This window comes from Euprymna scolopes, chromosome 24 (assembly GCF_053919585.1).
Source record: "Euprymna scolopes isolate OS-2025 chromosome 24, ASM5391958v1, whole genome shotgun sequence".
In the NCBI taxonomy this organism is placed as follows: Eukaryota; Metazoa; Mollusca; class Cephalopoda; order Sepiida; family Sepiolidae; genus Euprymna; species Euprymna scolopes.
In genome coordinates, this window is record NC_136505.1 from 80,455,573 (window position 1) to 80,469,480 (window position 13,908).

At 35.8% G+C, this 13,908-nt stretch overlaps 1 protein-coding gene across 3 annotated transcripts in view; it reads right to left on the reverse strand.

Annotated features, from left to right (window-relative positions):
* The window catches only part of LOC145246794 (telomerase protein component 1-like), a 715,591-nt gene that overhangs the window by 89,401 nt on the left and 612,282 nt on the right, over positions 1-13,908 (reverse strand). For all 3 annotated transcript variants that reach the window (XM_080108593.1, XM_080108592.1, XM_080108594.1), the window contains one exon: positions 5,252-5,379. In XM_080108593.1, the coding sequence (XP_079964719.1) occupies positions 5,252-5,379 (128 nt within the window). The remainder of the gene's footprint in view (positions 1-5,251; positions 5,380-13,908) is intronic.

Sequence of the window (13,908 nt, forward strand, 5' to 3'; positions counted from 1 at the left end):
ATCATTCGACACACTTTTGACTTCCTCTCGAATACAGTCTTTGTGCAACTCTACAAGAGCCTTGTGCGTCCTATCTTGGAGTATGGCCACTCTGTCTGGCAGCTGCACCATAAGATCTTATGCAGTGATCTGGAAGACGTACAGCACCGAGCAACCAAGCTGCTGGTATCATTGAAGGACAAGTTATATTCTGAAAGATTGAGAACCCTGAGATTGCCCACTCTTGAGCATCGGAGAAATCATGGGGACATGATCGATCTCTACAAGTACATCCATGGGATTTGTGGTACAAGAAAGCCGTCTTTTCAGATTGCCAAAAACAGCGCAACCAGGGGGAACAGCCTCAAAATCGTAAAAAAAAAACACTGTAGGCTAGATGTCTGCAAAGAGACCTTCTCACAGACGGTTGTCAACACATGGAATGATCTCCCAGATGCAGTTGTACAAGCACAAACGGTAAACGCATTCAAAAGCAGACTTGATGCCCATTGGAGATTGCTGCCGAGTTTATATTGTCCATCCCCCTAAATGGAAGTGCAAATTCCTGGGTTTCTGTGCTACGCATACCACATGGAATGATGAACAGGTCCAAAACCTGGACCTCAAACATCTATATGTCAAAGTCAAAAAAGAAATTTAAAAAAAATGGGGGGGGGTAGATTAGATGCAATAATTCAATTTGTGGGACTTACCTGGAAATACATTTCATCAAAAAGTGGAAACTCTAATGATTGAGAAAGAAAATCTAAGTCAGAATTAAAAGAAAATTTTCCTGAAGTTTTCTCAGCCAAATTCTAACTCAAATAATACACAACCACATTGGAAAAGGAAAAAATCTGTCATTCGCTTCATTGGAGAAAATTAATCTGGAGCTTGAAAGACTTGTAAAAACCGGCACACTATCAAAGGTTGAATTTAGCTACCGTCTATATCAAAAAGAAGTAAAAAAAAAAATCCACAAATGCGTTGACTTCATTGCCCGCTTTCTAGCTCTGAAGAAATTTTCACTAATGGAAGAAAGATCTTCTCTAAAGTCTCTCTACGCATACATTCAATTTCCATTGTAGCTGAAAGTTGTTTTGTATTAACACCCATGTGAAAGGTTAGCTTTCAGAATCAAGGTAGTGCCTGCTACGCTAGTCAATAAAATGCTACAATATAATCACAAAAGAATTACAACATTTTTGGGGGTTGGATCTACATTAAAAGTTGGACCAGATTTAAAGGAAAGTTTCAAATTTCGAAACTTACAAGTCATTTCCATTATGTTTTAAAACACTAACTCGGTCAGTTTTCATGATAAACCAATAAATCTTGCAAATTTTTACCCATGTTTTCAGTGAATCTTTCACATGAAATGGTTTTCAGTGATGTTGAATCACCTTTTATATCGATTCACATGTTTTTTCAAAGTTGTTCACACTTCCTCCTTCTCGTCTTCATCATCTATGACTGACGAGCATTTTTCATATTATCTTATTTTTCATATTATATTATGACTGATGAGCATTTTTCATATTATCTTATTTTTCATATTATATTATGACTGACGAGCATTTTTCATATTATCACAGTTGCCATCTTAATAATGTTCATATGCACATGTACATTCTAATCAATGCCATGCAGGTACACCTTAGGATATTGCATCCTTCCAAACAGTTGCAGTGAATCATCTCAATCAGTTCATCTGAAGCAGGACTTTTGTCTGTCATCACTGGAACCAATTTCTTCCCTTCTACCTTTTTATGTCAGTTGATGCATTAACCTGTCTAAGCTATTCTTCAAAAAGTTATGGATATTATGTTGAACAGCCTTGATTTCGCGATGGCATACCTGGATGATATTATCATAAGTGAGACCAGAGAAAAACGTGGAGAACATATCCACAAGTTATTCTCTTGAAAATCAAAAAACGAAAGTGTGATTTCTTCATGGAAGAAATAAAATATTTGGTACACATCAAAGACAAAAACGGTAGAAGACCAGACTCGGAAAGGGCCACAGCTATAAAGGGTGTGTCAGCTCTAAAAAATGTTACAGAATTACAAAGTTTATAAAGTTTTTTTTGTGTCATTAGCAAACTATTACCAGACATTCATTCCCAATATGCACAACCTCCGAATGAGCTACTAAAAAAGGACAGAGTATGAAAATGGACACCTGTATGCCAAGTGGCATTCGATAAAATAAAAAAAATCTGATATCAGATCTATTCCTCATGCATTATGATCCAAAATTAGGTATAGTAGACGCTAGTGATGCAAGTTCATATGGAATAGGAGGCTGTATCTTATATAAAATGACAGATGGAAGTAAAAAAAAAAACATCCATTGCACATTTGTCAAGATCTCTACTCCCGGCAGAACAGCACTAAACACACATCAAGAAAAAAGCTTTTGCTATTATCTTTGCAGAAGTTCCACTGATATTTACATAGATGATCCTTTATACTGCAGACCAACCATAAACCTCTGTTATTCATCTTTAGTTCAAAAAAGGGGTTACCCGTCTACACAGCAAGGCAGGGCACTATTCTACTGAATTATTTATCCTCCAAGCAAATTGGACATGCGGACAAAATTTCAAGGTTAATCCTGAGACAAAGTGAACCTTTCGAGGCTCAGTAATTGCTTCCTTATGTGCCAATAGTGAAGTTAAAACCATGATGTGCAATACTATCAGAAATTTTCCAGTCACACTACATGAAATTAAACATGAAGCACAAAAAGACGAATTTATTAGTGCTCAAAAAAACAAAAAAATATAGACTAACAAATACAGGGTAGTTTTTGTATGTGTGATGACATCCTATTATACAGGAGAAGGTTATCATATTAAAAGCATTACAAAAAAAGCGACCCATATGGAATAAATAGAATAAAGCATCTGGCTGAAGATGGACAAATACATGAAAAATATGGTCGACTTATATAAGGATTGTATTTTGATGGCAAAGGCACCCCCAATCATGTTTAAGCCATGGCCCACAACAGACCAACCCTGCTTTAGAATTCATATAGATTTCGCAGGACAACTGCAGGATTGCTATTACCTAATTGTGGTGGACATTAATTTCTTCCATGCATTATTTGCCTGGTTTGAATTGCGTCAATTGCTTAATAAGTGACAACGGGACTCAAGAAGTTCCTAATTAATCATGTCACTACTCCTCAGTATCACTTGCAATCAAATGGGTGGGCAGAAAGCTTCATTGACACATTGAAATGAGTACTTAAAAAAGCATGCAGCAGTCCAACGGCAATGCAACAGTTTCTACAGGTTTATGGGATCACATCTAATCCCAACACACTATCAGCATTATCGCCAGCAGAGACTTTGTGCTAGCGAAAGATAATATATATTTGAAAAACTGCTGCCAAAGCAAACAAAATTGGTAAGGAACTATATTGTGCCTAATGAACGCTATGACCGAGGAGAAAAAGTTTGCAACAAAATTTATAAAAACATACCTTTGTGAGAATCAGAAATATGGGGTACATCAGTCAAGGTCCTAAATTCACACATAAAAAACACCTTAATCAAATAAGAAAACGTTTGATGGATGATCCAAACGATGAACCTCACAAGGAAGAGGTCATTGAGACAATATATGAGATTTTTAACATCGAACCATTCCAAGCAGCTCCAGAACGACGGCAATCGATAAAGAAAAGGAAGTTCATGGATCGATCCAAAAAGTAAAAGGTACTAAGTACCCATTGCAAAGGCTTGGGAGGGATATGTTATGGGAACACATAATGAACCATTATTAAAACTCCGAGAGTAACTTTCTTGTGATAAAATATTGAGGCCTAACGTAAGACTACAAACTAACTTAAAAGTTGGAAATATCGACAATCTTTCAAGTATAGAGATAATTTATTGCCCCGCAATTATAATAAAATCTCCAACTCGAGCAAAACTAGAAAAATTTTAAGGGCTTTTATTCAGACTTTAAATTCGTTTACCGATATGATACTCTTACACATTTTTTTAAATAAAAACAACACAAGAGCATTTTAAGATGTTAAAAGTTCGATAACTCGTCTTTTTATTATCTTCTTTTGATTGTAAAATATCCCATAATCCCTTGTGTTCAATAAAGATTTCTTCTGGGAACTGGGCACAATAGAAAAAATAAAATCACACATGTTGATAATTTTCCTCCTAAGGATTTTTGCTTATTTTTAATCTCTTCCACTCACCATGCAATTCGCAACAAATAGCAACTGATAACCATCAAAAATATCTCATCCTTACAGATTCTTTATCGGTACTCATATCACTGAAAGAAAAAAAATTACAAATCTCTTAAACACAATAAAAACCAAAACATATGAGTGAGAGATAGAATCTCTCACTCACACTCAACTATCAACTTCTTAATTCATCTATGTGTCAATGTAATAATCTAACTACCTACAACTTTCTCCCTCTCTCTCTCTCTCTCTCTCTCTCTCTCTCTGTATATATCAAAAACCTTGAAACTACCCTTCTATAAATATCTTCCTTGAAACTACCCTTCTGTAAGATCAAAATAATTTGAGGAAATTCTTTAAGCCTCATACAAAATCGCTATATTCTATTCTTCTTTGCAACTAAAACTTTCCCCCAAAATTAAAAATAATGATTTTTTTTTTATTCCAGACATAAAATTGTCATTTATTCTAATTTTTTTTATGAACGTTATCTTTTTAATATATTTTTTCTTGTTTTTTTTAAACATTTAAACTTCCTGAGAAAACAAAACACCCACCAATTATTTAATATAAATTTAAAATGTAAATAACAGCTAGAAGGCCTACCATTGTATACGCTTGCTCTGAACCTCGAACTCTATATTAATAATTTTATGTTCCAAGTTTCATATTCATCTTTGTTTATGTCATTTATTTATTTATATAATCCTCTCACTTTTCCTTTTCCTTTGCTGCTCCTCCTACAACGACTTTGGTCTTTAATTGTCGTAATTTATTTACTTCCTCTTACCATCTTTTTTATGTGTTTGCTATGACAATTTGCTTAGCATTAGTCCTTATCCCATTCCGCCATCTTAAAACATTCTTTGTACAAGCAAGTAAGTGTTTTTAAGTTTTAGTGTTATACAAATATATAATCTTCAATATGTCACGACATCCAGAAAGTGTATGTCATAAGTACTAATAAGTAAGATCTCAAATACGAAAAGAATAAACACCAACCTCATCAATAAAAACAAATAAGTATTTATTTTATTAAAAGTTTTACCTGATTATAAAAGATTTCGATTTGGATATGAGATTCCAAATGGTCACCGCTTTATCATCCGATCCTGTCACAAATCTGTTGTCCTCTCCGTTACAAAATTGGACACAATTTATGGAATAATTACTCAGCTAAAATGAAAAAAAGTTTTCAGTTTTATTGAAAATACAAATATTTTATCATCAACAAAATCCTTAATCAATATCTTGAGAAAACTAGGAAAAAACTTCAAATGCATGTGTATAGTTATTACGTCAATGTAACTTTGATATACATTGAATTATTATTTGTTCAGTAGCTATGAATCAAATATTTATTGTAAACGTGCATCACCCAAACACACACACAAAACATAGTTATAGTAAGAATAAAAGATAGTATGTTATATATGGAAGTATTTTTCTAATTTAATCAACTGACTCATAAAGACATTCAACTGAATGACCAAAACATTAGACCAAATGAAGAAGATAGTCAACCAAAAATTAAACCAAATGATCAAGAAATTGAAGCAAATAAAAGATTCAAACAGATGATCAGGAACCCTAACCCAATGATCAAGAAATTCCATACAATGATCAGGAAATTACACCCAATGATCAAGATATTCAACCCAATGATCAAGAAATTCAACTTAATGATTTAGAAATTCAACCCAATGATCAAGAAATTCCATCAAATGATAAAGAAATTCCATCCAATGATCAAGAAATTCCATACAATGATCAAGAAATTCAACCCAATGATCAAGAAATTCCATCCAATGATCAAGAAATTCAACTCAATGATTTAGAAATTCAACCCAATGATTAAGAAATTCAACCCAATGATAAAGAAATTCCATCCAATGATCAAGAAATTCAACTCAATGATTTAGAAATTCAACCCAATGATCAAGAAATTCAACCCAATGATCAAGAAATTCAACCCAATGATCAAGAAATTCCACCCAATGATCAAGAAATTCAACTCAATGATCAAGAATTTAAATCCAATGATCAAGAAATTACACCGAATGATCAAGAATTTCAGCCCAATGATCAAGAAATTCCATCCAATGATCAAGAACTTCCATCCAATGGTCAAGAAATTCAATCCAATTATCAAGAAATTCAACCCAATGATCAAGATATTCAACCCAATGATCAAGAAATTCCATCCAATGATCAAGAAATTTCATCCAATCATCAAGAAATTCCACAAAATGATCAATGATCAATGATCAATGACGAAAAAATTCCAGTCAATGATCAACAATTTAAATCCATTGATCAAGAAATTAAACCGAAGGATCAAGAATTTCAACCCAATGATGAAGAAATTCCATCCAATGATCAAGAAATTTTATCCAATCATCAAGACATTTCATCCAATGATCAAGAAATTCCATACAATGATCAAGAAATTCCATCCAATGATCAAGAAATTCCATCCAATGATCAAGAAATTCAACCCTATGATTTAGAAATTTCACACAATGATCAGGACATTCCTCCAAATGATCAAAAAATTCCACAAAATGATCAAGAAATTCAACCCAATGACGAAAAAATTCCACTCAATGATCAAGAATTTAAATCCAATGATCAAGAAATTTCACCGAAGGATCAAGAATTTCAACCCAATGATAAGAAATTCAACCCAATGATCAAGAAATTCAATCCAATGATCAAGAAATTTCATCCAATGATCAAGAAATTTCATCCAATGATCAAGAAATTCCACCGAATGATCAAGAATTTCAACCCAATGATCAAGAATTTCACTCCAATGATCAAGAAATTCCATCCAATGATCAAGAAATTTCATCCAATGATCAAGAAATTTCATCCAATGATCAAGAAATTTCATCCAATGATCAAGAAATTTCATCCAATGATCAAGAAATTCCATCCAATGATCAAGAAATTCCATCCAAGGATCAAGAAATTTCATCCAATGATCAAGAAATTTCATCCAATGATCAAGAAATTTCATCCAATGATCAAGAAATTTCATCCAATGATCAAGAAATGTCATCCAATGATCAAGAAATTTCATCCAAGGATCAACAAATTCAACCCAAGGATCAAGAAATTTCATCCAATGATCAAGAAATTCAACCTAATGATAAAGAAATTCAACCCAATGATCAAGAAATTCAACCTAATGATCAAGAAATTCAACCTAATGATCAAGAAATTCAACCCAATGATCAAGAAATTCAACCCAATGATCAAGAAATTCAACCCAATGATCAAGAAATTCAACCTAATGATCAAGAAATTCAACCCAATGATCAAGAAATTCAACCCAATGATCAAGAAATTCAAAATTCAACCCAATGATCAAGAAATTCAACCTAATGATCAAGAAATTCAACCCAATGATCAAGAAATTCAACCCAATGATCAAGAAATTCAACCTAATGATCAAGAAATTCAACCCAATGATCAAGAAATTCAACCCAATGATCAAGAAATTCAACCTAATGATCAGGAAATTGGGTGGAATTTCTTGATCATTAGGTGAAATTTCTTAGTCACAACCTGGAATTTTTTGAACATGGAGGGGAATTTCTGGCACATATGGTGGAATTTCTTGATCATTGGATAGATTTTCTTAATCATTAAATATTGGCATGAATTGCCTGATCATTCGGTAAAATTCCTTTATCATTGCGTGGAATTTCCTGATGATGGAAAGAATTTCGTGATTATTGGATTGAATTTCTTAATCATTGGGTGGAATTTCTTGATCATTTGGTGGAATTTCCTTACTATTTGGTGAAATTTCCTTACATTGGGTGGAATTTGTTGATTATTGGATGGGATTTCTTAATCATTGGGTTGAATTTCTTGAACATTGGGTTGAATTCTTGATAATTGGGTGGAATTTCCTGATTATTCAATTACGTTTCTTGATCACTGGGTGGAATTTCTTGATCACTGGATGGAATTTCTTGATCCTTTGATGGAATTTCTTGATGATTGGATGGAATTTCCTTATCATTGGCGTGAATTGGTGAGAATTTCTTTATTATCGCATGGAATTTCTTTCACATTGGTTGGAATTTCCTGATCATTGGGTGGACTTTCCTGATCGTTGGGTCGAATTTCTTGATCGTTGTGTGAAATTCCTTGTTCATTTGATGCAATTTCCTGATAATTTGGTGGAAATTCTTGATCATTGTCCCTTAGAACGCTGCTGGTCTTTTTCAGACTCCTTGTGTCTCGGGAAATATATTCTCTTGACATAAAGCGTTTGTACCCCTCTTTTCTCTTTCTTACACACCATTAGTTGTGATTTTGTCAGGGTACACTGTATGGGTTCTGGGTCTCGCCTCACCCAGCAGTGATCAGTCATGTGACCCGGCTTCTTACAGTTTAAGCAAGTTAGGGGTCTGGGTTCCTGCTTTAATGGCGGTCGGTTGACTGAGAATGACAGATTCACCATAAGCATCTGTGGGCTGTTTGGTTTCATATTAGGCAGATAAATCTCTCTACCACATGAGTGAGTGGGGTTATGAGTTCTCATTCTATCTTTGTGGGTAAGGACATATTCGTCTGCTAATTTGGCCATGTCAAACATCGTTTCTACTTTTTCTCAGCCTTATATCCTCAGGAACACAGTTTTGAAACTCCTCTATTAGCTAGAGTTGCTCCAACCTGTCATAATTTCCCTCCACGTTTTAGAACTACACCATCGGTCGAAATGTCCCTCCTTTTGTCTAGCAAACTCCATATAGGTCTGACCTTCGTGTTTCCTTAGGCCCCTAAACTTTTGCTGGTAAGCTCGTGGGACTAATTTGTATGGTTTTAGGATAGCTGCCTTAAGTGTTTTGTAGACTGCGCAATCCTCTGCTGGGAGCACCGCGTATGTTTTCTGTGCTTTGTCGCTCAATGCAGTTTGCAGTACCATCGTTCAATATTCTTTCGGCCAGCCCATGTTAAGAGCTGTCCTCTCGAAATGGGTAAAGTAGTCGTCCACTTCTTGTTCAAGAATTTTGGGATAAGTCTAATTGTTTGGTCACGTCGAACCTATTTTGCTTATCCTCATACCTTTGACATGCTATGCTAACTTCACTAATCCTAGTCTCTTGTTCAATTCTGGCCTTTTCTATTTCCATTTTAGCTAATATTTTGGTGGCCTTCTCGATTTCTACTTCAGCTGATGCCATAGTTGCTATTTCTGCTGGCAATTCTTCCAGTTTTTTCTCTCCGAACACCTCGTTATCTACCATATGTGCGGTGATAATTCTAATTAATGTAACTTTTCTCATAAATCCTTTTACTTCTAAGTCTAACCTTTTCCTTCTATCAGTTCATCCTTCTTTAATTTACTAAGGTTATCTGGGAATGGGTCTCTTATAAAGCTTTCTATACCAGCCATCTTGCCTTGCGAATTGTTCAGGTATTTAATGTATAAGTTAACAAAATTAGTTGGCGACCCCCCTAATATATTACGGGCTGAGAGAAGCTAAGTTGGGATTTGGGAGCTGGGATATTAGAAATGGGGGACTTAACTGTTGACAACATATATCGCATGGCCAGCGTAGCCTTTTTCTTTGTGGCTTTTTTTTATATTATTTTTATAAGTCCATGAATGCAGACATATTTCCTTCTACAGTCCCTTTTAAATTCTTTGACATTGTCTCATCAACCCGAAACTTGTACGTGCTGTGCATCATTTTACATCGTTCCATGCGGGCATCATTTCCACGCCAAAGTATTATTTTTGTTTGGCAGTTGAATGTTAAGTTTATTTTCATGGGATTTGAGTAAGACAGCAAAAGAAGGTCCTTCATTTTATTCTCGGAACAGTACAGAGATGATTCGTCCGTCATATCTGGACATTGGTTTCTCCATTGCTTTTTGGCATAACAGCGTGATGGATTTTTCCATCCGCTCTCCTCGTGGTCTCAGCCCAAAAAGACCAGATTTTTTTCGTTTCTCCTGCTTACAGATTTTTCCTCTTTTCACTTCCTCTTTATTTTTTTCACTGCTACTACTTCCTGTCGTATCAGGTTTTACACAGTGAGTGAGTGAGAGAGAGACGGGTGAACAAAAGGGAAGGAAAGGGCAGGGTGTTAAAGGTGGTGGTGAAGTTCTCCTTGCTAGCACTGTTGTGTGTGAAAAAGGGGGCTTGGTAGAACAGTAAGCGTTGTCGTGTGTGAGGGAGAGAGATGCTTGGCAGGGTTCTACGTTTGATTTGGAGAAGGCGGAAGTGGGGGTCGTTACTCACAGATATATTTATTCATTTATTACTCTTTTCTTTTGTTTCTTTTCCCCCCTCCCTCCACTAATCTCATTACAATATATATATATATATATATATATATATATATATATATATATATATATATATATATATATATATATATATGCATATATATACACACATATATATATACATATACTAGCAGGGTGCCCGGCGTTGCCCGGGTATTTGGAGGTGTATGTTGAGCAAAAAAAAAAAAAAACGGTCAATTTTTTAACTTTGACCCCTTAAAATTTATTGTTTTGGGCTTAAGTTCAGTTATTAAGTTAGATCCATGTCGAAGGAACCTATATCAAAAATTTCAAGTGTTTAGACCCAATTGTTGGAGGTGTTTGGTAGAGTTCTCAAAGGTCAAATCGTTGAACTTTGACCTCTTAATCGCCAAATTTCTGGCTGAAAACCGACCACATCGATTTTCCCAAATCCCAGTACCCTGTATATCAAATTTCGAGTCTACAGACTCAAAATTGACAGAGTTATTGCGTAAGTAAATGCACACACACACACACACACACACACTTTCACTTTTATAGATATACTAGCAGGGGTGCCCGGCGTTGCTCGGGTGTTTGGAGGTGTATGCTGTGCAAAAAAAGCAAAAAAACAAAAAGAAATGGTTAATTTTTTAAAACTTTGACCCCTATTATGACCCCTTAAAATTTATTGTTTTGGGCTCAAATCACTTTATTAAGTTAGATCCAGGTTCAAGGAACCTATATCTAAAATTTCAAGTGTCTAGACCCAAAATTGTCGGAGGAGTTTGGTAGAGTTCTTAAAGGTCAAATCGTTGAAATTTGACCCCTTAACAGCCAAATTTCTGGCTGACACCCGTCACATCGATTTTCCCAAATCTCAGTACCCGATATTTCAAATTTCGAGTCTATAGACTAAAAATTGACAGAGTTATTGCGTAGGGAAATGTACACACACAGACATACACACAGACAGACAGACAGACACGTTCACTTTTATAGATATATATAGATAGATATATCTGTATAAATATATATATACATAAATACATATACATATGCATATGCATACATACATATATATATACAGACATATATACATATATATATATACATACATGATGATTGCAACGTCTTGTCAGACGAGTGCAACTCCCTCAGACACTGAAAGTTCATGAGCCCGAAAAAAGACATATAGTCCTGCCAGCGAATTCACATGCTCAAGACACTAAAGACAGTCATTGTTATACATACATATATATACACGCACACGCACATATATATGTACACATATCACACACATATATACATGCGTACATAAACAATACACAATACGCACACATACGTATGCATACACACATTCATACATACACATATACATACATATACATCCACATATACAAATACATACACACATATACTTACACATACATATATGTACACATATGCACATATATATACATACACTTACCCACATATACATACACATCCATATATATGCATTCCTACACATACACACATACATGCACACATACATGCATATACACACATACATGCATACATACATTTATAAATGTATATATGTACACACACAAACATATATACACAGAGACACATATACATACATATACACATAGATATAAATACATATAAACTCACATGTACATATATAAATATACACACACATACATATTATGATGGCAGAATAATTGTTAAATGCATCCAGCATTACAGGCGTACGAACATCACAGCTTTTTTATCGCCACAGGACTTTTTTTTTTATAATAGAAAAAAGCCTGATGGAGTATCAATACAAAGATGATGTTACAAAGTTTTAGCTTTGTACGACAGCTAAATCTCCCTCGGTTCAAAATGTTGACATCCAGCAACAAGCAAGAGCAAGATAGCCAGCAACATATACATATATATATACATATATATATATACATGTATATACATATACATATATAAATATATAGATACATACATAGACATATACATATATATATATATATATACATATATACATATATATACATACATATATACATATATATATACATATGGTGACTGCCACTTCTTTACAGAAGACGGCCAACCCTCACGATACGATGGCGTGTGAGTGAGTCCGCATATGATTCCACATAGCCCCACCCGGCCTGCACAGTTTGCCGCATATTCTGCAGGATAACCTTGTTGGTGACCGCCCCCCTCCCTCCCGTGCTCCCAGTTCATGTCCCGCGTGCGTAGTTCCATGACTCTTGAGGCCTGCCTTTGACAGGCACACCCTGCCGCATATCCCGCACGAGTACGCGGGGTCGAGATCAAAGTCCTCTGTATCCTCTCGCTTTCGTAAGGCTCGCTTTATAGTGGTGTGCTCAACTCTCAAAACCTCAAAATTCTCACATCCCGCGTAGACGTAGCGCCTCCAACTTTCCCGGTCTTCAGCTATCTCTTCCCACCTTGTTATTTCTATGCCAAGTGTCCGCAGGTTTCCCTTAACTACATCTTTGTACCTTTTCCGAGGTTTGTGATTGGGTCGTTTGCCACATTCAAGCTCCCCATAGAACAATTGCTTAGGTATCCTATAATCCTCCATTCTCACTACGTGACCCGCCCATCGAGTCTGGTTTCTAAAGACTCTATGCTGAATGTGCTCGCCATCTTGAGCACCTCTTCATCGGATAAAAGAGCTTGTTTGGTGACATTAAATATCCTGCGTAGGCATGTCTGGTGGAATCTTTCCAGAGCCTTGATATGACAGCGATATGTCGTCCATGTTTCCGAGGCATATAGGAGGACAGGTAGTACACAAGTCTCGTATACCTTTATCTTTGTTTTGAAGGTCAGGGCTCTGTCTGCCCACACTCGTTTTTCGAGATTACCATAGGCCTTACTTGCCTTATTGATCCTTCCTAAGATTTCCTTATCGAGGGTTCCGTCGCTCGATATAGTACTGCCAAGATATACAAAGTTATCAACGGTGCCCAGTTTCGTTCCATTTACACAGATGACCGGTTCCTTGTAGCGGCTGTTTGGAGCTGGGGTGAACATTACCTTGGTTTTCTCCAGGCTAATTGTGAGGCCAAAGGCAGTGCACGCCCTGGAGAAGCGGTCCATGATGCCCTGCATATCTTCTGCCGTGTGTGCAACGAAGTCTACATCGTCAGCATACAGCAGCTCCCTGACAAGTGAGTGAAATGTTTTCGATCTGGCCCTGAAACGAGTAAGGTTGAATAACTTGCCCGTTGTCCGAAATCGAAAGAGCACTCCCGTTTCACAGTTTCTAAATGCGAACGCAAGTGTTGTTGCGAAATAGATTGAGAACAAGGTTGGAGCTAGAATATCTCCCTGTTTAACCCCGTTGTCGATGGCAATGCCCTCTGAAACTGTGCCGTTTAGCTGGAGACGCGCTTTCATGTTTTCATG